Genomic DNA, 21,655 nt, shown 5'->3' on the forward strand with positions numbered 1-21,655 from the left:
CAGGAAGAGACAGTGAGCCACTAGGTCTGGCTTGAGCATCTGAAACCTCAAATCCCACCCCCTAATGACACAGTTCCTTAAATGAGGCTACACCTACTCCAACAAGGCCACCCCTCCCAATAGTGCCACTCCCTATGGGCCTATGGGAGTCATTTTTATTTAAACCATCAGAATAAATAAATAAATGTGATTTAAAGTATATGGCAAGTATAGCGTTCCTGAGAAATATAGACCGTAGACTTCAAATGCAATTACCTTTGGGGAAGGGATACTATAGAGTAAGGTTACCAACTCTTGCTAAGTAATCAATAGTTCTCAATATATGTGCATGCTGTTTGTTTTGTTTTGTTTTTATTGAATGAATTGTACTCCAGGCTGGCCTTAAATTTAATATGTATGTAATTGAAGGTGATTTTGAATTCCTGATCCTCCTGTTTCCACTCCCCTAGTGCTGGGATTACAGGCATGTATCACCATGCCCAGGTGAAATTTTATATTCTTAAAAAGAAATTTATGCACATGGGTGTTTCACCAAAAATTTTTTATGTGTATGGGTGTTTGCCTGCATATGTGTCTGTGTACAACATGCATGTAATGCCCAAAGAGACCAGAAAAGAGTGTTAAATCCCCTGGGACTGGAGTCACAGATGGTTATGAGTTGCCATGTGAGTGCTGGGAACTGAACTTGGGTCTTCTATGTTTATAATAAAAATGTAATACAAATAAGCAAAGTCTATGGGCATATAAGACACTTACACTATGTAAGACATACGTTTTACTTAGCTTACAAAACTAAGATTTGGACTGGGCAGTCTGATGGTCTTTGGATTTATAAACTGTCTTTCTGAGACTGAGGGAAAATTCTTACTTATCTTTTTCATAACCCCACTATGTAAGGTATCATGCTTAGTGGGTGCTAAGAAACAAGCCAATGAACAGTGAAGAAGGCCTTTCAGCTCTGGAGTCTGACACCCGAGAGTTCCTTGCAGAATTTAAGGTCACACTGCAGGGAGCATAAGGATGGGCTCCCATGCTCTGTGTTGAACATGCTGAAAATCTGGCTCCTGAGGAGGGAGAGAGAGCAGTCCCACCCACCTACACTGGAGGCAGGCTGTCAGCCCACAACTGCTGCTGCAGAGTTTAAAGAAAACTGAACATGTGGGAGCCGGGTGCCGTGAGATGAGCCTAAAAATACACACCTTTACAATGTGAGCGAAAGCATGCCGAGATCAGAAGGGAGACATGCATCATGTTCCCAAATAAAGGTGGCAGACTGGCCTCTCAGTGGTGTCCCATCCAACCCACAACCTCAGCAGTCCAGGCACAGGGTCACAGCCAGCCGAGTGTAAACCATCTCTTACGTGCTTCTGTGACAATCCACAAGAAAAAGTTTCCCTGGCAACCAAGGACACCCAACACCATCATTCCACTCTTAAAATAGTAGCAGCTGCATCTTCACAGCAAGGTGTTCTCATTCAAGCTGCACCTCGCACCCACCAGGCAGCTTCTAGAGGCAAGTGGAGCACAAGTGTCAACAACTCCAGATCATCCCTGGCTACGTAGTGAGTTTGAGGCCAGCTAGGTCTACATAAGACCCTGTCTCAAAAAAGCAGAAAACAACAAAGACAAACGGGACTATACATAATATATGTTCCTAAACTAGGCAATTTTATATATATACTGTGCATTATTAAGATAATTGAAGAAATCTGAGTATGAATCATACTGCAATAATATTTCATCAATATTAAATTTCCTAAGATGAAATATTAGATTTGACCATTTTACTGTGCTTCACTACAAATGTTTCTGCTCTTAGGGGATGGATATGAAAGTACCAGGAGGGAAGAAGTTATACATGTAGTCTAGGGTCAGACGTAGAGACAAAAAACAGAGGTTGCCCCTCACACCACCTCCCCTGTACAAACAACTGAGTTCACAGCAGAGAACAGTGCTTCGTATCCTTTATTTATTGGTTTGCTGAAAAAAAATTATTCCTTTGTGTGTGGGCACATACATGCCACAATGTGCGTATGAAAGTCGGGGAACAGCTTGCAGGAGGTGGTTCCCTCCTTCCACTATGTGGATTCTCAGACTTGAATTCCGACCCTCAAGCTTGGCAATAAGTGCCTTCCATCTCACCAGCTGTGGTGGTTTGAATGAGAATGAATATATTAGAATTTGTGGTCCCTGGTTGGTGGAACTGTTTTGGGAAGGATTAGGAGGTGTGGCCTTGTTGGAGGAGGTGTGTCAGTGGAGGTGGGCTCTGAGGTTTCTCAGTTATTCCTGCTGCCATGCTTTTGCTCCATTATCATGGACTCTAAACCTCTGGACCAGTAATTCCAATTAAACACTTTCTTTCATAAGCTGCCTTAGTAATTATGCCTCTTCACAGTGGTAGGAAAGAAACAAATACAGAAGTTGGTACCAGGAATGGGGTATTGTTTTGATAGGCTTAACCATGCTGGTTTTTTTTTTTTAGAGGAATGTAGAAAACTTTGGAATTTATACTAGGAAAGCAATTGAATGCTATAATCAGAGATTAATGGGCCATTCTAGTAGAAGTCTGGAAGACAGTCGTGCTGAGAGATGTGTGGAAGGTGGAGGCACAGCTCAAGAGGCAGTAGAGGGGAACAATATCGGCAACCAGGCTAGGGACCATTCTTGTGATACTTTGGCAAAGTATTTGGCTGCTTTCTTCCCTAGTCCTAAGAATTTGCCTGAGGCAAAATTGGAAAGTAATGGACTAATTTATTTGAAGGAGATTTCAAAACAGTCTAATATTGGCTCTCTTGCATAGTTATTAGTAATAGCATTTATGTAGGTCTACAATAAAAAAAGAGCAGGTGGGGCAAAAAGAAATACAAAATGTAAAGTTTGGGGAGAAAAACAGCACCCGAAAATTTCATGTTAGTGGCAAGATGTGTGCTTAAAAGATCAAGGTGAGGCCTGACCTGCACTGTTATAAAAAGGGAGAGGTGCCCTCAGGACAAGACTCCACCCAGATACTCCAAAAATTTTTTGTGAAAGCAAAAAGCCTAAGAAATGTTACACCCTTGAAGAACAATAACTAAGAAAAGCTTCTGCAGATATGACTCAAGGGGCCAGGCTCCAGTCCCAAGTAGGAGGCCAGATTTGACGGTGCTGTCCACATGGTTCTGGTTTTAGTCACAATCCCAAGTAGGAGGCCAGATTTGGCGGTACTGTCCACATGGTTCTGGTTTTAGTCATGAAAGACACCTGAGTAAAGGGTTGTGGGGTTTTCATCCGATGTCGAGAGTCACTGAGGTCAGGTGTGCAGCAGAATCCCTGCATGGAGACCCTGAGAGGCCACTGAGAGAAATTGTGAAAGTGAAGCCTGTATTGTACTGGGCACCTCAAGATGTTAGATCAGCCAGAGTCATGGGCTGCATACAGGGAGTGGAACCAGCCTGAGAGAGAGAGAGATGTTTTACAGGCAGCAAGCTGGAAGTGTGCAGCCATCTAAACCCTTTGACATCAGACCGGATTTGGAGTTGGCACGACGAGGTTTGGGTCTTTCTTCATTTTGGTCTTTCTTCATTATGCTCCAATCCCTCCCCTTTGGAATCGCATTACATATTCTGTGCCATTGTATGTTGGAAGTATGTAGTTTGCCTTTTGCTTTTTATAGGGAGTTGCAATTAAGCGATTGCCTTGAGATTCAGAAAGGATTTGGACTTTTAAACTGTTAAGACTGTGATAGACTATGGAGACTTTTGAAGTTGGAGTAAATGCATTTTGCATTATGATATGCAACTAGCCTACGGGGACCAGGAAGTGGAATATGGTGGCTTGAATGAGAATGGCTCCTACAGGCTCAAGTTTGAATACTTGGTCCCCAAGTTTGGGAAGAATTGGAATGTGTGGCCTTGTTGGAGGAAGTGTGTCACTGGGGGTGGGCTTTAAGGTTTCAAAAATTCATGGCATTCCAGTATTCTTTCTGCCTCCTACTTGTGGATCAAGATGTGAGCTCTCTGGCCCTGCCCCAGTAGAAGCCACAAGGTGGGCATGGGAGAACTAGCCCAGCCTGTCGTGGGAGAGCTGGCCCTGCCCTGCTCTGGCCACCACATGGCTTTCCTTAGAAGATGGCTTCTGGTGTGGATACAGGTGGATAAAGACTTATCCTTGTAGGCATAAGTTTTCTCGGCTTCCACCTGGCCAAACCGTCCCACAGTTGCTTATAAAATAATCACTCAGCCAGTCAGCGGTGGCACACGCCTTTAATCCCAGCACTTGGGAGGCAGAGCCAGTCGGATCTCTGTGAGTTTGAGGCCAGCCTGGTCTACAGAGCGAGATCCAGGACGGACACCAAAATTACACAGAGAAACCCTGTCTTGAAAAACAAAAATAAACAAAAAAATCACTCAGAGGCTTAATACTATTTACAAACTATATGGCCTACGGCAAGCTTCTTGCTAGCTAGCTCTTATAGCTTGATGCAACCCATAACTATTAATCTATGTATCGCCACGTGTTCCATGGCTTTACCTGCGTCCCATTACATGTTGTTCCTTGGACAGCAGTTTGGTGTCTCCTCGCCTCTGCCTTTCTTCTTCCTGTCTCTCTCTTGGATTTCCTGCCTGGCTATAGCCTGACTTGCCATAGGCCAGAGCAGCTTCTTTATTTATTTGCCAATAGGAGCAACACATATTCACAACATACAGAAAGACATCCCAAAGCACATCCTCCCTTAGGGGGCTGGCCACTAGGAATTTGGTCATGCTCTATTGAACAACAAAAAATAGACTTGCTTTTTCTTTTTTTTTTTTTTTTTTTTTTTTTTTGGTTTTTCGAGACAGGGTTTCTCTGTGTAGCTTTGCGCCTTTCCTGGAACTCACTTGGTAGTCCAGGCTGGCCTCGAACTCACAGAGATCCGCCTGGCTCTGCCTCCCGAGTGCTGGGATTAAAGGCGTGCGCCACCACCGCCCGGCGCTTTTTTTTTGGGGGGGCAGTGGGAAAGTCACGGGGTGGGAGCAGACATGGGAAGACTGGGAGGTGAGAATGATCAGGGCACATGATGTGAGGTTCCCAAATAATCAATAAAAATATAATTTAAAAAAAGATGGCTGGGCAGTGGTGCCACACACCTTTAATTCTAGCACTAAGGAGTCAGAGGCAGGAGGATCTCTGAGTTCAAGGCTAGCCTGGTCTATAGAGTGAGTTCCAGGATAGCCAGGCTACACAGAAAAATCCCGTCTCAGAAAAAAAAAAAAAAGAAAAAGTGAGCTCTCAGCTATTCTTGCTCCCACGCTTTTGCTCTGTCATCACTGACTCTAACACTCTGAAACCATAAGTCCAATTAAACACTTTTTTTTTTATGAGTTGCCTTGGTCATGGTATTCTGTCACAGAAATAGAAAAGCAGGGACTCAAGTTGGGTGAGAACCCGGAGGCAGAGCCGACACAGAGGCCATGGAGGAGGCTGCTTACTTGCTTGCTCCCCATGGCTTGCTCAGACTGCTTGCTTGTATACCAGGACCACTGTCCATGGATGGCACCACCCACAGTGAGCTGGGCCCTCCTATATCAATCATCAATCAAAAAACTGCACCATAGGCTTGCTCACAGACCAGTTTGGTCGGGACATTTTCCAGAGGTTCCCTCTTCTCAAAGCTTGTGTTGTTGACATAAACTAACCAGCGCACAGTTCCAGGTTGATTTCTCTATGTCTTTCAAAGCGTATGTTTCTTCAGCAATAAGGTCTTTACCATCTAGTTATGGCGGTCAGTCAAGAGCAAAGCAATACACTACGTTGTTCTGAGAGCCTCTAGGGCCTCCATAGGAAGACAGCCCACACCAGGCACTGAGAACTCATTTAATAACTCAGGTCTTCTAGGGTAACATTGTCCACCCATTCAGGGCATCACCATTCAAGCACATTGTGTGTGTGTGTGTGTGTGTGTGTGTGTGTGTGTGTGTGTGTACATATATTTATAAACACACACACACACATATATTAAAATAGGCATGGTGATGTATACCTTTAATCCCAGCACTCAGGAGGCAGAGGCAGGTCTGGTCTACATAATAAGTGCCAGGACAGCCAGGGCTACATTGTCAGACTCTGTCTCAAAATAAAATGAGTAATAAAAATAAATAAAACCCTGTACTTTAAAACTGGCTTACCGGCTGGAGAGATGGCTCAGAGGTTAAGAGCACTGACTGTTCTTCCAGAGGTCCTGAGTTCAATTCCCAGCAACCACATGGTGGCTCACAACCATCGGTAATGAGATCTGGTGCCCTCTTCTGGCCTGCAGGAGGGCCAGGCAGAATACTGTATGCATAATAAATAAATAAATAAATAAATCTTTAAAAAAAAAACAAAACTGGCTTACAGAGTATGACTCTCCCTGAGGCTTCTCCATCCATCCTTAGTTTTGGATTGCCTTACCATCCACCCCACTCAGACTCTTAATCCCCAGTAATCCCCGTTTTCATGTGTTCTATTAGCCCTTTCTCCCTAAAGACCTCTTCCCCCTCCCTCTCATGGGCCCTTTTTAGCTTCTTGACCTCTACAGACACTCCCATTCAGACACACAAATGTAAAAATTCAAAGACAGGACCTGTATATGTGAGAGAGCATGAGGTATTTGCCTGAATCACCTCATTCAATGTTAGCACTGCTAACCACCACGCACTTCCTAGGAATCTCTTACCACTGATTCCTAGGCAGAGAGTCTGGAGGCAGATGTCAAGGCAGCATGCTACAGAGACAAACGCCATGGTAGTTCACTAAAATCCACCTTCCCTTACTCACAGTTTTTAATATTCTTCATTGTTGTATTTGGGGAGTGAAGTATTTTTTTTTTTTTTTTGTTTGAGCAGGATCTCTGGACACAGCCCAGGTTGGTCTTGAACTCTCAACCCTCCTGCTTTTGCAGCACAGTGATTATAGGTATGTGCCACTACACTCAGCCTTTTACATTTTAGTAGAGGTCATCATTCCTGTGACTTTTTGTTCCAGTTGTAACTTTTGAAAATCAACTATCAGTTAAACTAAATGCTCTGAATTGTCTCCATGGCCTTTTCTTTTTATGTGTTATGTCTCTATATGTATCTTGCTTGGAATTTTGTTCAGATTTGGTGATGGCTTTGAGGTCTCCTTGGGTAGAGTAAACTATAGTCTAGATTTCCTTTTTATTTACAGTTAGGGTAGAGAGAGATTCTGCTTGAGTTAGAGTGGATGGCAGGGCAGGCACTTGATAGCATTACACTTCTTCTCCCAGGTCCTCAATCATGTACCAGTCAGGCACTATCTCATATGAGGTGCTACAAATGTGCTTAACCCCAAATCAGGTCAGTTATGTGTAGATGTAACCAACGGTCTTATTAAATAAGAAACACAGGGCCAATTCAGAGAAGAAAGCCAAGAGGTCAGAGCTAAGAGCCTCACCCTTCCTGATTCAGGGATCCTCTTCAGCCAAGAGAGCTCTCCGAAAAAAACCTACTTCCTGTGTGTACGTCTTTAAAATCTTCCTGTTCTGCCTTCTCATTGGTTGTAAACCCAAACATGTGACTGCCTCGTCACTGCCTGAATGTACCGCCCTCCAGGTCCTTAAAGGCGTGCACCACCGCCGCCATGCACTTGCTATGGCTCTAATAGCTCTGACCCCCAGACAACTTTATTTATTAACATACAATTAAAATCACATTTCAGTACAAGTAAAATACCACCACAGTTATGGCTTGGGTCAGTATGGTTGAACTTTGCAGTCTGCTCATGGCTCCACTGGTGCTAGACACTCTAAGAAGGCCTAGTTCAGACATCTAATAAAGCTTTCAGTCCAGCACTGAGGGAAGTCAGGGCAGGAACTAGGCAGAGACCACAGAGAAATGCTTACTAGCTTGTTCAATTTGCATTTTTATACAACCCAGCACCATGTGGCCAGGGGTGGCATGACCCACAATGGGCAGAGTCCTCTCATATCAATAATTAATGATGAAAATGCCCTACAACATTACATACAGGCCAATCTGATGAAGGGATGACTCCAGCTTATGTCAAATTGACAAAAACCGGCCCAGACATGCACACCACGCTGGGCTGCAAACTGAACAGAGCTTCATGCATGCCAGGCAAGCATTCCATCAACTGAGTTACACCCCAGTCCAGTATCTTTATTTTTAAATTTTTATGTTGGTCTTTGATCCTGTGGATTATCCTAATATAAGGCATGAAATATGAATTTAGCATCAAATATTATATTATTCCTCTTTCTGCCACTGGCTTAAAGGTCTAATTTTTTTCATAAACTAAATATACTAACATTTGGAGATAGGTCAGTAGGAGCTGCTCAGGAATGGAGGCAAAGCCCTAGAGAAGAAGCAAGTAGAGAAACTGGAACAGCAGAAGCTGTCCACTAACCTAGTTGGTGAGAACTGTCATGATGGTCACCTAAGGGGAATACTGAAGGATTCCTTCCTTCCTTCCTTCCTTCCTTTCTTCCTTTTCTTTCTTTTTCTTAATGTGCATGAATATTTTACCTGCATGTATGTCTATGTACATGTGTGCCTGTAGATGCCAGGTGTCAGATCCCCTGGAGCTGGATTTATGGATGGTTTTGAGCCACCATATAGGTGCTGAAAAACAAACCAAGGCCTTCTGCAAGAGCAACAAGTGCTCTAAACCACAGAGCCATCTCTCCAGCCCCTCCCTGATTTTTGAAAGATTCTTAACTGCCAGGTACAGAGTAAATAACAGGTAACACAAAATGCTTTTTCATATGAAAACTGTATTTAGGCCAAAAAATTTAAATGTATGACCAAAAACTGTTATTTTATCAGGAAGGATATTATTATCTCCTCTAAGAGCAGTCATTTACTTCTTGGGAAAAGGATGTCTACTTGGCTCTAGTCACAGCTCCATCATTTCTACTTTCTTGGTAAGTTCAGCTTCAATGGCATCCTGGAGAAAGGAAATAAGCCATAGATGAAGACACGAAAGAAATGCCAGCAACTTCTACTGATATTTAAAAAAGAGAAGTAGAAAAGGAAAACATTACAACCAATTTTATTTTACTTACTTATTTTTGTGGTACTAGGGACCAAATTGAGGAACTTATGTATGCTAGTCAAGCCCTCTACTACTGAACTACAGTGCCATCCCTTCGTGTGTGTGTGTGCGCGCGTGTGCGCACATGTGCATGTGGTGTGCATGTGTGTACGCATTGAGTGTCTGAGGAACGTACGTCTACTAGTCAAGTCTACTACTAAGCTACATTGCCAGCCCTTGTGTGCATGTGTTAGTGTATGTGGTTTTGTTTGTGTGTAGTTCTGAGAGAGTCTGGCTATGTAGCTTTAGCTAGTGTCAAACTTGAAGTCATCCTCCTGCCTTGGCCTTCTGAGTACTGAAATTTTTAAAAATACTATTAGGAATGTCAACTGTGTCTTTAGATATTCACTTGCTTTTATATCAACCCACCCTCTCCCCTCCAAGCCCTGCCCCCAAGTTCTCGAACTCCTACTGATTCTAATAAACACCTGAAGGGATGATACCCTTAGAAAGCTGTAGTGGCACATTGATGGGTGATATCATTCTGTATGCTGTGAAAATGTGTTGTTCTGATTGGTTGATAAATAAAGCTGTTTTTTGGGCAGTGGTGGTGCACACCTTTAATTCCAGCACTCGGGAGGCAGAGGCAGGCATATCTCTGTGAGTTCGAGAACAGCCTGGGCTACAGGGTGAGTTCCAGGAAAGGGTGCAAAGCTGCACAGAGAAACCCTGTCTCGAAAAAAACAACAACAAAAAACCAAAACAACAACAACAACAAAAAAAGTTGTTTGGCCAACAGTGAGGCAGAATAAGGTTAGGCAGGGCATTCTAACTGGAGAGATAGGAGAGAAGAAAAGACGCTGCTAGCTGCCGCCAGGTGAAGCAAAATGTAAAGATACCGGTAAGCCACAGGCCATATGGTAAAGTATAGATTTATAGAAATGGGTTAATTTGAGATGTAAGAGCTAGCTAGCGAGAAGCCTGCCATGGCCATAGTTTAAAAATAATATAAGCCTGTGTGTGTTCATTTGGGTTCCAGCGGCTGCAGGACTGCGGGGCCACGGGAGCCGGACAGGACCCGAGAAAACTTAGAGCTACAGCACTGGGTAGACTCTTAGGTCTGTGCCCCACAATGCTGCACACACACACACACACACACACACACACACACACACACACACACACAGACTCTCTCATTCTCACTGCTTTATCACTTTATTCTTTAGCACTTCGCACCTGGCCCAAATAAACCAACTCCTCTCTGCACTTTTCTTCTCCCACCCCTCTGCCCCATACGCTGACCACAGAACTCTCTTCCCAAAGCACTTGCCTGGTCAAAAAGCACAGCTTTGATTACTTTTTTTACTTTAAAAAATAAGTAAATACATACATACATACAAGAACGCAGCAGCTGTCACCAGTCTCTTGCAGCTTCTAAGATCAAACTCTGTAAGGCCCTTTACAATTTCTACCTCAAACCCTGTCTTGGGCTGTGTACTCCCAAGCAGCTGGACCTCATCACTCAACACAACTTAGAAATCTTATTATCTCAATTTAATAACTGTTAATTAAAAAGGGAAAATGAGGAAAAATGGGAATTACTTACTAATTCTCTCTTTGCCTCTTCAATTTTCACTTGAGCAAGAGATGGATTCTTAAAAAGAAAAACAAAACAAGGAAAGGTTTGATGAAAAGTTTACACAGGCTCCTGTTTGGATGCTGTTGGTACTATTTGGGAAGCTCTGAACCTTCAGGAGGAAGAGGTCACTATAGGTGAGGTTTTGAAGTTATAGCCTTGTTTTAGCTTGGCTTTCTATTGCTGTGATGAAACACCATGACCAAATAGCAAGCTGGGGAGGAAAGGGTTTATTTGGCTTATACTTCCACATTGTTGTGAATCACTGAAGGAAGTCAGGACAGGAACTCAAACAGGGCAGGAACCTGGAGGCAGGAGCTGATGCAGAGGCCATGGAGGGGTGCTTGCTTGCTCCCTATGGCTTGATCAGCCTGCATACTTTCTTTCCTTTTTTTCTTTGGTTTTTTGAGACAGGGTTTTTCTGTTTAACAGTCCTGGCTGTCCTGGAAAATGCTTTATACACCAGGCTGGCCTTGAATTCACAGAGATCCCCCTACCTCTCCCTCGGGAGTGCTGGGATTAAAGTAATGTGCCACCACTGCCCAGCGCAGCCTGAATTCTTATAGGATCCATGACCACCTGCCTAGGACAGCCCCATCCACAATGGGCTAGGCCTTCCCCATCAATCACTAATTAAGAAAATGTGTTACAGCCACATCTTATACGGGGGCATTTTCTCAGCTGAGGTCCCCTCCTTTCAGATGACTCTAGCTTGTGTCAAGTTGACTATTCAGTACAAGCCTGGTCCCTGGCTTGTTCTCTGCTTCCAGGTCTGCCATGTTGTACTGACCTGTTCCGCCTGCCTTTCCCACCACTATAGCTGAAACTATGAAAATATGAGCCAAATGAGTCTCCGCTCCCTTAAGCTGTCTCTGCGAAGTATCATGGTCACAGTGATACAGACAAACACAGGAGGCAGTTCACTCAAGGAGGAAAGCCGCTTCACAATACAATCCCTTCAAAAGGAAAATTAGAGGGTGCAGCCGGCATACAAACAATACTGAAATTCACCAATAACCATTTGGGGAGGGAGTGTTAAAATAGGATCTTGACGGAAAAAATGGTTCACTAAGTAATGGCACTTGCTGCCAAACCTAGTGACCTGAGTGGAATCCTTAGTAAGGGAACCAACTCTAGTCTTCACGTGTACTGTGGCACCCACACCCAAAATAAATAAATAAATGTAACAAGACAGAACCCAAATTGGCCTTGAATTCAAGATCCTCAACCTCCCAAGTGCTGTGATTAGAGATGTGGACTACCATGCCAAGCCTACCATGCAGTGGGTAGTTGTTCCAGCTTTGACCTGGAAGTACTACCCACATTGAGGCTTCGGTAACTGTCACACCTACAAGGCGGGGCCGAGACAGGAGCCCTTAAGACCCGAGATCCGGATGTGCCGGCTCTCTTGGTTCCTGGATCCTGGAGGTAGACTGAGCAGAGTTCTCCAGAGAACACCGCTGGACTGCGTTACACCTTTCCCGGACCCTGTAACCTATCCCTTTACTTGTAAGTTACCCACAAAATAAATCTCCCTTTTAACTACGTGGAGTTGCCTTAATACTACAACCAATACACCACTGCCTTTATTTTTTGTTATTCTGTAGCCTAAGCTGTCTTACACCTCACAGTGGTCCTTCTGCCTCAGTCTTCTAAGCATTGAGATTACAAATGTGAGTCACAATCTCAGTTCTGCCACGGATTTTCAATCCCTGACACAAACCCACTCTGCTCTGATCACTTAGTGTCTTTAGGGCAAAGTCAGAAAACGTGACTCCAAGAAAACCCATAGTAACAATTACCGGCATTAAATCTAAATAGGACTCCAATTTCTTCTTCAGGGGTATCGTCTGCTGTTTTAGTTCTGTGAGTTTCTGGAAATGAAAAGAGTTTTACAGAATAGAAATATCCACAAAACAACTAGACAGTGAGCATTTCTGATAAAATGCAATAAAGCATTACTATTTAGGTATTTATTCATTTGTGGTGCTAAGGACAGACCCTATGGCTTCCTAAAGGTTGGCAGGCAATCTACAACTGAGCTACACTGTCCAATCCACAGGTACTTTAAAGAACTTCAAGTAGAACGCCTCATTTCTAATAGAAACAATACTTTTCTAAAACGTTTAAAATACACTGCATTCCTACTTACTTAGTATAGGACTTCAGAGACTAGCAATATGGCTCAGGGGTAAAGACACTTGCAGGCAAGCCTGGTGAATTAAGGTTTTTCTATTTTTGTTTTAATTGTATTTTATTTTATGGTATAAGGTTTTTGTTTGTTTTGTACCTTTTTTTTTTAATGTACCCTTGGAGGTCGGAATAAGGTACTGAATCCTCTGGAACTGGAGTCACAGATGGTTGTGAGCCACCGTGGGGATGCTGGGGGACAACCTAGGTCCTCAGCAAGAGCACAAGTGACCTAACCACCGAGTCATCCCTCCAGCCGGTTTTGATTTTTACGTTTATTTTATGTGTATGAGTGTTATGCCTGCATATGACTGTGAGCCATATGTATGCCTGGTGCCCACAGAAGCAGGTGCTAGGTCCCCTTCAACCGGAGGTACAGACAGTTGTGAGCCACCGTGTGGGTGCTGGGAATTGAATCCGAGCCCTCTCAAGAGCAGCCAGTGCTCTTAATTGCTGAGCATCTCTCTAGTCCCCTGATGAACTAAGTTGGATCCCTAGGACCAATGTGAGGGAAAGAAACCAAACTCCTCCAAGTGGTGTGCACTGTGTGGAGGCTGGAGGTTGACACTGGGTGTCTTCCTCAGTCACTCAACACCGTTGTTTTTTGAGATAGTGTCCTTCAGTAAATGTGGAGTTCACTGAGAGGCTAGACGACCTGGCCCAGGAGTAACCAGCTCCTTATGTCTCCTGCAAACCCTTACCTACACTCACAAGTGTGAGAGGAGAAGGCAACCTGACAAGAACTTTACCAACAACTGAGCTGTCTCCCTCACCCTGGGACCTGCATTTCCTACTATACAACTGAGAACACAGTAGAGGACCCTCAGCAGAGTAAAGGGCCCTCAGCAGATGCTACCCCTGGATCTTAGACTTTTTAGCCTTCAGAATCATGAACAAAACAAACTTCTATTTTGACTGCTCATATATTATCCAGTCTGTGGTATTCTGTTACAGCAGCAAAGGACTTTAGTCAGGAAGCTTACCTCAGAAAGTGCCACTAGTGACCGATGAGATAGAGATGCATCCATGCCTCTGGCTGAAAGTTGCTCCTACAATATGAGGAAAAAGAATTCTGTTGAAAAATCAACTTGAAAGTAACCATCATGAAAATTTTTCAACATGCAATAAAGAATGCTACAGATCACAAATTAAAAAGCACACATGCATCTAAGCTACTTTGTTACTTGTGAGTTCTTTCCACACTTAGATGTGTTGAGAAGATGGGTGCCCAGTGTAAGGGTTTGAATGCTCGACTGTGAACCTGGAGCTGCTGCTCAGTAGTTATATACACTTGGGGGGTTACAGATCTTCCCTGGGGGTTTGTCATCTACCCAAAGGACTGATATACTTTCTACCCTGAGGACAAAGGTCTAAAAGGCTAGCTAGATACAGTTCTTCATACACACCTCTGCAGCTTTGATTCCAAACCTGAACTCCGCTGCCTTTGCTTTCAGGAAGTCCATGTTCTGAAGACGACTGTCAACTTTGGCCCTTTCCACAGACAGATGCAGCTCTGCCTTCTTGAGATCTCTTCCAAAAGTAAAATTAAAGCATTTTTTTCTTCTTAGTAAAGGGTTGTTTAAAAAACAAAAAAACCAATGCCCTCTTCAGGGATTTAACTCTGGCTTAGCCAATATAGACAACCTACTTGCCAACTATCCCACGATAAGTTGTACGTCCCAGACTACAATGCACTCTGTAGGGCATTTGCCCCGACATGTTGCCAATGTGGGACTTTTCTCAAGGAACATAAAACAATTAACATTAACCTACTCTTTTTTTTTTGTTTTGTTTTTCGAGACAGGGTTTCCCTGTGGAGCTTTGCGCCTTTCCTGGAACTCACTTGGTAGCCCAGGCTGGCTTCGAACTCACAGAGATTCCTCCTGGCTCAGCATTAACCTATTCTTAAATTATTCTTGAACAAACTAAACCTGCCATTCAAAAAAGTGGTTTAATATATATCCTAAGCCAATTTGAAATACAGGATCCCAAAGACCTCTCTACTATATGTGACATGACACAGTGTCCAACACATACATTTTCTCTATTTGTTGAGTACATTTGTATGTCACCAAATTACTCTGCATTTACATAAATGCTAACCACCAGCTCTAATCTCTGGAGCAATAAGAATCTAAAGGCTCACAGCATCAAAGACAGACATTAGAGCGACAGAAAAAAAGCATACCAAAATATGTGACTTTAAATTTTGTGGTAGTTTGTGAGTTTAAAGATTTGAAACTTATAAAACTACATATTTTTAATAAAGCAAAAATAAATATATGGGTAATAAACTGTATAAAGTAAAATGTGGAAATCTGCAACTAAGCACCTCCTGAGCTGCTCAGGCAGCCTTGGACTTAGGCAGCTCCTGCCTCAGCCTTCCAGTAGCTGGGATTACAGTGCTGTGCCATCATGCCCAGCTCGACAAGATCCTACTAATATCTTTATAATTCAAAATGTCAACATTTCAACTCACTCTCGTAGACATTTTTCTAACACTAATGTTGCAGTCAGATTTTTTCCAAGTTTTCCCAATTCAAGCTTGATTTCTTCACTTTTGGACTTGGTACGAAAAAGGTCAGAAGTCAAATCATTCACTGCAGGAATAAAACTGAAAGAGAAACTTGGTTACACAGACAAGTTGAGGATAAGCACTGCCTAAATGATCTTCTCTACAGACTTTATGTAATCACACTGTTCTGTCCATTTATACAATTGTCACATGGGGCTGCCATTGCCTGAAATACCCTTCAGCAGGCCAAGCTCCCGTTTTCCCTACAAAACTCAGGTAGGCTGAGTGCGGTGGTGCACACCGCTGTTCCCAGGACTGGGAGGCAGAGGCAGGCAGATCTCTGAGAGTTCAAGGACACCCTGGTCTACAGAATGAGCAGTGAGTTCCAGGCTAACCAGGGATACATGAGACCCTGTTTTAACAAAATAAAAACAAAACAAACAAACAAAACCCCTTCAGGAAAAAACCTCAGGTAAGGTTTACCCATCCTGAATTCATTACCTTTTGTCTGTGCTTGCCAGGGATAGCATCTTTAGTCTTAGCTGTTACATGATGGTAGAATTCTCTCTATTGTCCTTCTCTCTCATTTGACTAAGAAACTGTCTTTGAAGGTGATGTCTATCTCCCTATTCATCTCTGCTTTCCTAGTATTACATCTATGCAATTGTACTTGGTATCAGAAGAACTGATTTGGTCTACACCACTGTGCCATGTAGTCTACATGTTTTTATACTTACAACACTACTCTTCAAGAATTATATAAATCCCAAACCTTTACACTGGCAGTTATGCACAACATACTTATGTGTACTTTTCTGATCATAGTAAGTTGCAGTAGTAGTCCTAGCTAACAAATGACCACCAACAGCAGTCATATGGCCTTTGGAGTCAAATTTGCTGAGAATCTCAATTCTTGAGTTTCCTCTGAGGATCCGTGGAAAAATTACATCATTATATAAGTGAAATGTCTGTCTCAAACAATGAGGGTCTTTAGCAAGGTGGTGATGGTGCATGCCTTTAATCCCAGCACTCAGAAGGCAGGGGCAGGCAGATCTCTACAAGTTTGAGGCCAGCCTGGTCTACAGGGTAAGTTCCAGGACAACCAGGGATACACAGTGAAACCGTGTCTCAAAAAAAACAAAAGAAAAAAAAGGGTCCTTAACTTATTCAATGTTGTATATGACCAAAATTTGCCATGCTCAACCAGATCATTTAACCTACTACTGTTCCTGTTTGTTTGGTGGTGGGAGGGTTCTCACATAGTACACACTGGCCTCAAACTCCCTCAGTAGTCGAGGATGACCTTGACTTTCTGATCTTCCTGCCTCCACCTCCTGGGTGCTGGACTTATTATAGGTATAATATACCCACATACCCAGTTTCCAGCTATTCTAATTTGTTTTCTGGTGTTATGATAAAGACCAAGACCAAAAGCAACATAGAAAAGGGTTTATTTTAGCTTACAGATACAACACTTAGGGAAGTCTCAGGGCAGGAACTCAAGCAAAAACAGTGGAGGAACACTGCTTACTGGCTCCATCTCTCTGGTCTCTACTCAGCTAGCGTTCTTATACAGCCCAGGGCCACTGACCCATGGTACTGCTGAGCTAACTAGAACTCAGCACACACACAGACATAGACAGACAACACACAGACACACACACACACACACCAACAAAAAAACCCACCCAAACCAATCAACCAACCTACCAAATAAACAAAACAGCCACCTCAGCACTTTCACATTTATTGCTAATTTTCTTTGTAGAATTACTGTGAGAACCAAAAAAAATCCTTACACCAAGGCCTTACAGCGTATTATGCTATGGGAACACGGACCAAAACCATTACAATAATTACCTTGCTAGTGAAGTATCCTTTGTTTCCAGGGCTACTGCACTGTCAACCAATGCATTCAGAAACCTGGAACCAGTGTTAGACAGATTGGCTGGGGAAAAATTCACACTCTCCATGAGAAAGCCTTGAAGATGTTTGGCTAAAATGATAAAAGCATTCATGGTTATCTCAGATGTTTTGTCCTTTTTGCTTTTTAAATTTTTATTGTAGTTTTGTTTGTTTAAGATTTATTCTGAGCCAGGCATGGTGGTGGAAGCCTTTAATCCCAGCACTCTAGAGGCAGGGGCACCCAGAATTAACCAAAACCAAAACAGAGCACCTCTGATTTTGAGGCTAACCTGGTCTACACAGAGAGTTCCAAGACAGCCAGGGCTACACAAAGAAAGCCTACCTCAAAAATATACATATATTATTATTATTATATTTGTAATTATGTGTGTGTGTGTGTGTGTGTGTGTGTGTGTGTGTGTGTGTGTGCGCGTGCGCGCGCGCGCACGCTTTGGGCACAGGTGCCCATGGAGGCCAGAGACATCGGAGTTGTGGGGCATCCAGTGAGGGTGTTGGGAACCAACTTGTTCAGTCCCCAGGCCCCACACAGTGGAACACAGAATTGAGTCCCGTGAGTTGCCCTCTGACTTCCACATGCTCATGTGCCCATCCCTCAAAAGCAGTAAAGAGAATTTTTAAAAAAACAGGGTCTCACATAGACCTAGAATTCACTATGTAGACCATGATGGCCTTGAACTTACAGAGATCTGCCTGCTCCTGTCTCCTGAGTTCTAGGACTAAAGATGCATGCCACCATATCCATAAATGTATTAAGAAAATTAAGAAAGAACCCCAGAGTGGGAGGAGTTCCAAAGAAGGAATATCCCAGAAAGATATTAGTCATTCCCTTTGGCTTTGGACCCTGTTCTCTCTTCATTTTCTCTCTCTCTCTCTCTCTCTCTCTGCATTTTCCATGACAGGGTTTCTCTGTGTAACAGGCCTGGCTGTATATATATGTACACATATATATATATGTGTACATATACACACATATATATACATATATATATGACCAACAAAAAAGAGGGGGGTGCCGGGCGGTGGTGGCGCACGTCTTTAATCCCAGCACTCAGGAAGCAGAGCCAGGTGGATCTCTGAGAGTTTGAGGCCAGCCTGGGCTACTGAGTGAGTTCCAGGAAAAGGCACAAAGCTACACAGAGAAACCCTGTCTCGAAAAAACAAAAAAAAAAGGGGGGGGGCAGGAATTTTTGAGACAGTCTTGCTATATGATCCAAGCTGACATTGCATTCATCACAATTCTCCTGCCTCTGCCTTCTGAATGCTGGGATCACAAGCTTACACCATCATGCCTGGCTTACTAGGAACTTTTAAGCAATTCCCTAATACACAGCCCATGGTATTTGTCCAAGTCTCACACTTCATGGCTGCTCCCTCTGGTGTCCTGCAAGCTACGTAAAGGGAAAAAACTACAAGTGTCTTTCTTGTTAGGCTAATAAGCTTTTTTTTTTTTTTTGAGACAGGATCTCACTATGAAGCCCAGCTGACCTTGAACTCACAGATATCCTCCTGCCTCTGACTGGAAAATATTGGGATTAAAGGCATTCCTCCACCAATCAATCCCTCACCCCAGCAAATTTAATTCTCTTTTAGGATTCACTGTTTTACTAGCAGAGTATCAATAAAACATACTATAGTGAAATTTCTAATTTGGAAGTTACTATAAAAGAGCAGAAGCCAATTTGTCTTTAAAAAAATGATAATGGCCAGGTGGTAGTGGCGCACGCCTTTAATCTAATGATAATAATCAATTCTAGCAGTCTATCCTAATCTTGGGCACTTTAGTGTTGTAAAATTTAGTTACCTCTTTCGAAATTCTAGACTTAACTCACCTTCTGACTCATATTCACTTGCTTTCTGTTTTAAGTCCTCTATTACCAGGGAGATGTCCCTGTCCCGGACCCTGTTGCGTTCTGAAAGGTGATATAAAATTTCTGTCGTCCGTGGGTTCACCTCATATTGTGGAATGGGATGGTCTCCAAATATTTTTTTCAACCACGCAGCAACCTAACCATTAAAAGGTAAGCCTTGTTATAATGCCACAACAGAATCTGACAAAGACGTGCTCCCCTGCGACCGCCCTGGGGTCCTACTTCACATTCTGACTTGTCAACAAGCGAGTGGGCAAGAGAAAAGTCGAAATGACCAAAGAACATCACTCTTTCCCAACGCTGCAAACGCAGCACAGGCAAAAACAAAACCCCACGTTGCCTCCCTTGGAAGATGTTAATAAGCGAATATGAAAGCATGATGGATGATCCTTGCACGGTCTGAAGAGCGGGTGGCCCCCAACACACCCTCAACCCCCCGCAGTGCCAGGCGGCTCCCGGAGTTGGGCTGCGGCTCAGGCGTTTAACTTCTAGACTGAAGCAGCAGAGGCTGGGCTGCAGGGCGGGTTTGTGTTCGGAATCCCACTCCAGCCTGAAGCCAGGGGCTCGAAACAGCAGCGGCTGGGTGGGTCGCCGGGAAAGGGAGGGCACGGCCTCCTCCGGGGCCTCCGGGCCCACAAGGGGCCTCCGGGGTCGCGATGGCACCGTGGGGGTGGGGACAAAACCAGCGGTGGCGGCGAGCGCGGAGCCCGGCTGACGAGCGGCCCCAGAAGGGTTAGCAGGTTCCCGACCCAGCTCCGGATGTCACCTGCGAGTCTCTCTCCTCCGGCGCCGCCATGGCCGCCGCTCCCGCCACCTCACTCTCAAAACCTCGCGGGGAACGCCCCCAGGCTCCACCCCCTCACCGTTGGGTCCGCCCCCTCGGCCCCGGGAATTCTGGGAGTTGTGGTTTTTATTGAGTCCAGGCCCATGAACCCGGGACTAGGATGACCGAAGGCTTCAGCAGGCTTTGCAACATCCGTGACTCTGAGCACGCTGTGTTATAATCATAAAAATGAGAAGAGCTGCTAGAATCAAGTTTTTTTTTTATTTCTTATATTTATCACTTGAATCAAGTTGTCTTTAAAAGTACCTGTCACTTCCAGTTTTTAGTCAGCAGATACTGTTGCTGATTGCATAAACCTAATAAATAATTTTTCGGACATAGTGGCACATTCCTGTAATCCCAGCACTAGGAAGGCTGAGGCAGAAGGATTGCCAATAGTTCAAGGTCAGCCTCCATTTCACAGTGATATTGTAAGTTCCATGTCAGCCTGAGCTATAGTGTGAGACTGTCTCAAACAAACAAACATACTCCAAAGGCTCTCAGTGGTTGAGGTCCATAACTGGGAGTTAACAGAGTGCTTGTCTGAAGTGCAGGAAAGGCTGGGTTGGATCCCCAGCAGATCATATACTGTATTGGTAGTATACACTTGTAATTCTAGCATTTGGGAGCGGGGAGAAGGGTGATCAGAAGTTTAAAGCCATCTTCAACTACATAGAAAGTTCAAGGCCAAACCTAGTTATATGAAACCTGTCTTAGGGTTTTTTTTTTGCTGTGAAGAGACACCATGACCACCGCAAATATTATAAAGAAAACATTTAACTGGGGTGGCTTGCTTACAGTTTCAGAGGTTCAGTCCATCATCATCATCATGATGGGGAGCATGGTGATGTGCAGGCAGATGTGGTGCTGGAGCTGAGAGTGCTACATCTTGAAGGCCACAGGAAGTCAACTGACCGTCACACTGAGGGAAGCTTGAGCAAAAGAGACCTCAAAGCCCACCCCCACAGTGACACACTTCCTCCAACAAGGCCACACATCCTAATAGTGCCACTCCCTTTGGGGGCCATTTTCTTTCAAACCACCACAAAACCCTATCTCAAAAAAATCAAAACAAAATTAACTTTTTACTGTACTCTGGCATAGGAGCTGCAGTAATGTTAACATCAGTTTTTGCTATCAAGGATCTAAATGTCCTTAAGATTGATTTATTTAAATTTTTTATTACATTTCAAAATTTGTTTGGGGGGCACGAATGGGGGGTCAAAGCACAACTTTCGGGAAGAAATAGATTCTACTGTACACTGTGAAGATGTTGCTCTCATTGTTAATAAAAAGCTGATTGGCCCATGGCTAGGCAGGAATTTGGGGGCAAAGAGAATGCTGGGGAGAAGAGCAGAGTCACAGGAATCACCAACCAGACGAGGCAGAAACAGCATGAAAAGTACATAGATGATGTAAACGGGCCTCAGGACAGCACATAGATGAAAAGAAATGGGTTAAATTGAGTTGTAAGAGTTGGCTGGAGACAGGCCTAAGCTATGGGCTGAGCATTTATAATTAATAAGAAGTCTCTGTGTGGTTGTTTGGGAGGGACTGCTGGAACACAGGGAAACCCTGCCTACAGAGTCTCTCCTTCCAACATGTGGGTCCCTGGGGTCAACCTTGAAGATCACACTTGGGACCGAGGCTTGACAGCAAGCACCTTTACTTATTGGGAAAGCTCC

General features: G+C 43.8%; 1 protein-coding gene across 1 annotated transcript; it reads right to left on the reverse strand.

Moving 5' to 3' along the window:
- Window positions 1-8,732: 8,732 nt before the first annotated feature.
- Haus1 (HAUS augmin like complex subunit 1) lies at window positions 8,733-20,010 on the reverse strand. Its single transcript, XM_052742623.1, has 9 exons — window positions 19,914-20,010; window positions 19,109-19,283; window positions 17,214-17,349; window positions 15,318-15,452; window positions 14,245-14,368; window positions 13,822-13,887; window positions 12,451-12,522; window positions 10,619-10,666; window positions 8,733-8,925 (listed from the first exon to the last, which is right to left on the reverse strand). Exons 1-9 carry the CDS (start codon window positions 19,941-19,943, stop codon window positions 8,875-8,877), a joined length of 837 nt encoding a protein of 278 aa, XP_052598583.1. The 5' UTR covers window positions 19,944-20,010; the 3' UTR covers window positions 8,733-8,874.
- Window positions 20,011-21,655: the final 1,645 nt, after the last annotated feature.

This window comes from Peromyscus californicus, unplaced genomic scaffold, assembly GCF_007827085.1.
Source record: "Peromyscus californicus insignis strain IS unplaced genomic scaffold, ASM782708v3 Scaffold_17__1_contigs__length_78620276, whole genome shotgun sequence".
NCBI classification, from domain to species: Eukaryota; Metazoa; Chordata; class Mammalia; order Rodentia; family Cricetidae; genus Peromyscus; species Peromyscus californicus.

Excerpts from the sequence above, each read along its gene's own strand:
- Haus1 (XM_052742623.1), bottom strand. The coding sequence starts at position 19,943 with ATGGCGGCGCCGGAGGAGAGAGACTCGCAG. Across the intron at positions 19,284-19,913 it reads CGGAGGAGAGAGACTCGCAG|GTTGCTGCGTGGTTGAAAAA; the intron begins GTGACATCCGGA and ends TTTAATGGTTAG. Across the intron at positions 15,453-17,213 it reads AAGGATACTTCACTAGCAAG|TTTTATTCCTGCAGTGAATG; the intron begins GTAATTATTGTA and ends TTTCTCTTTCAG.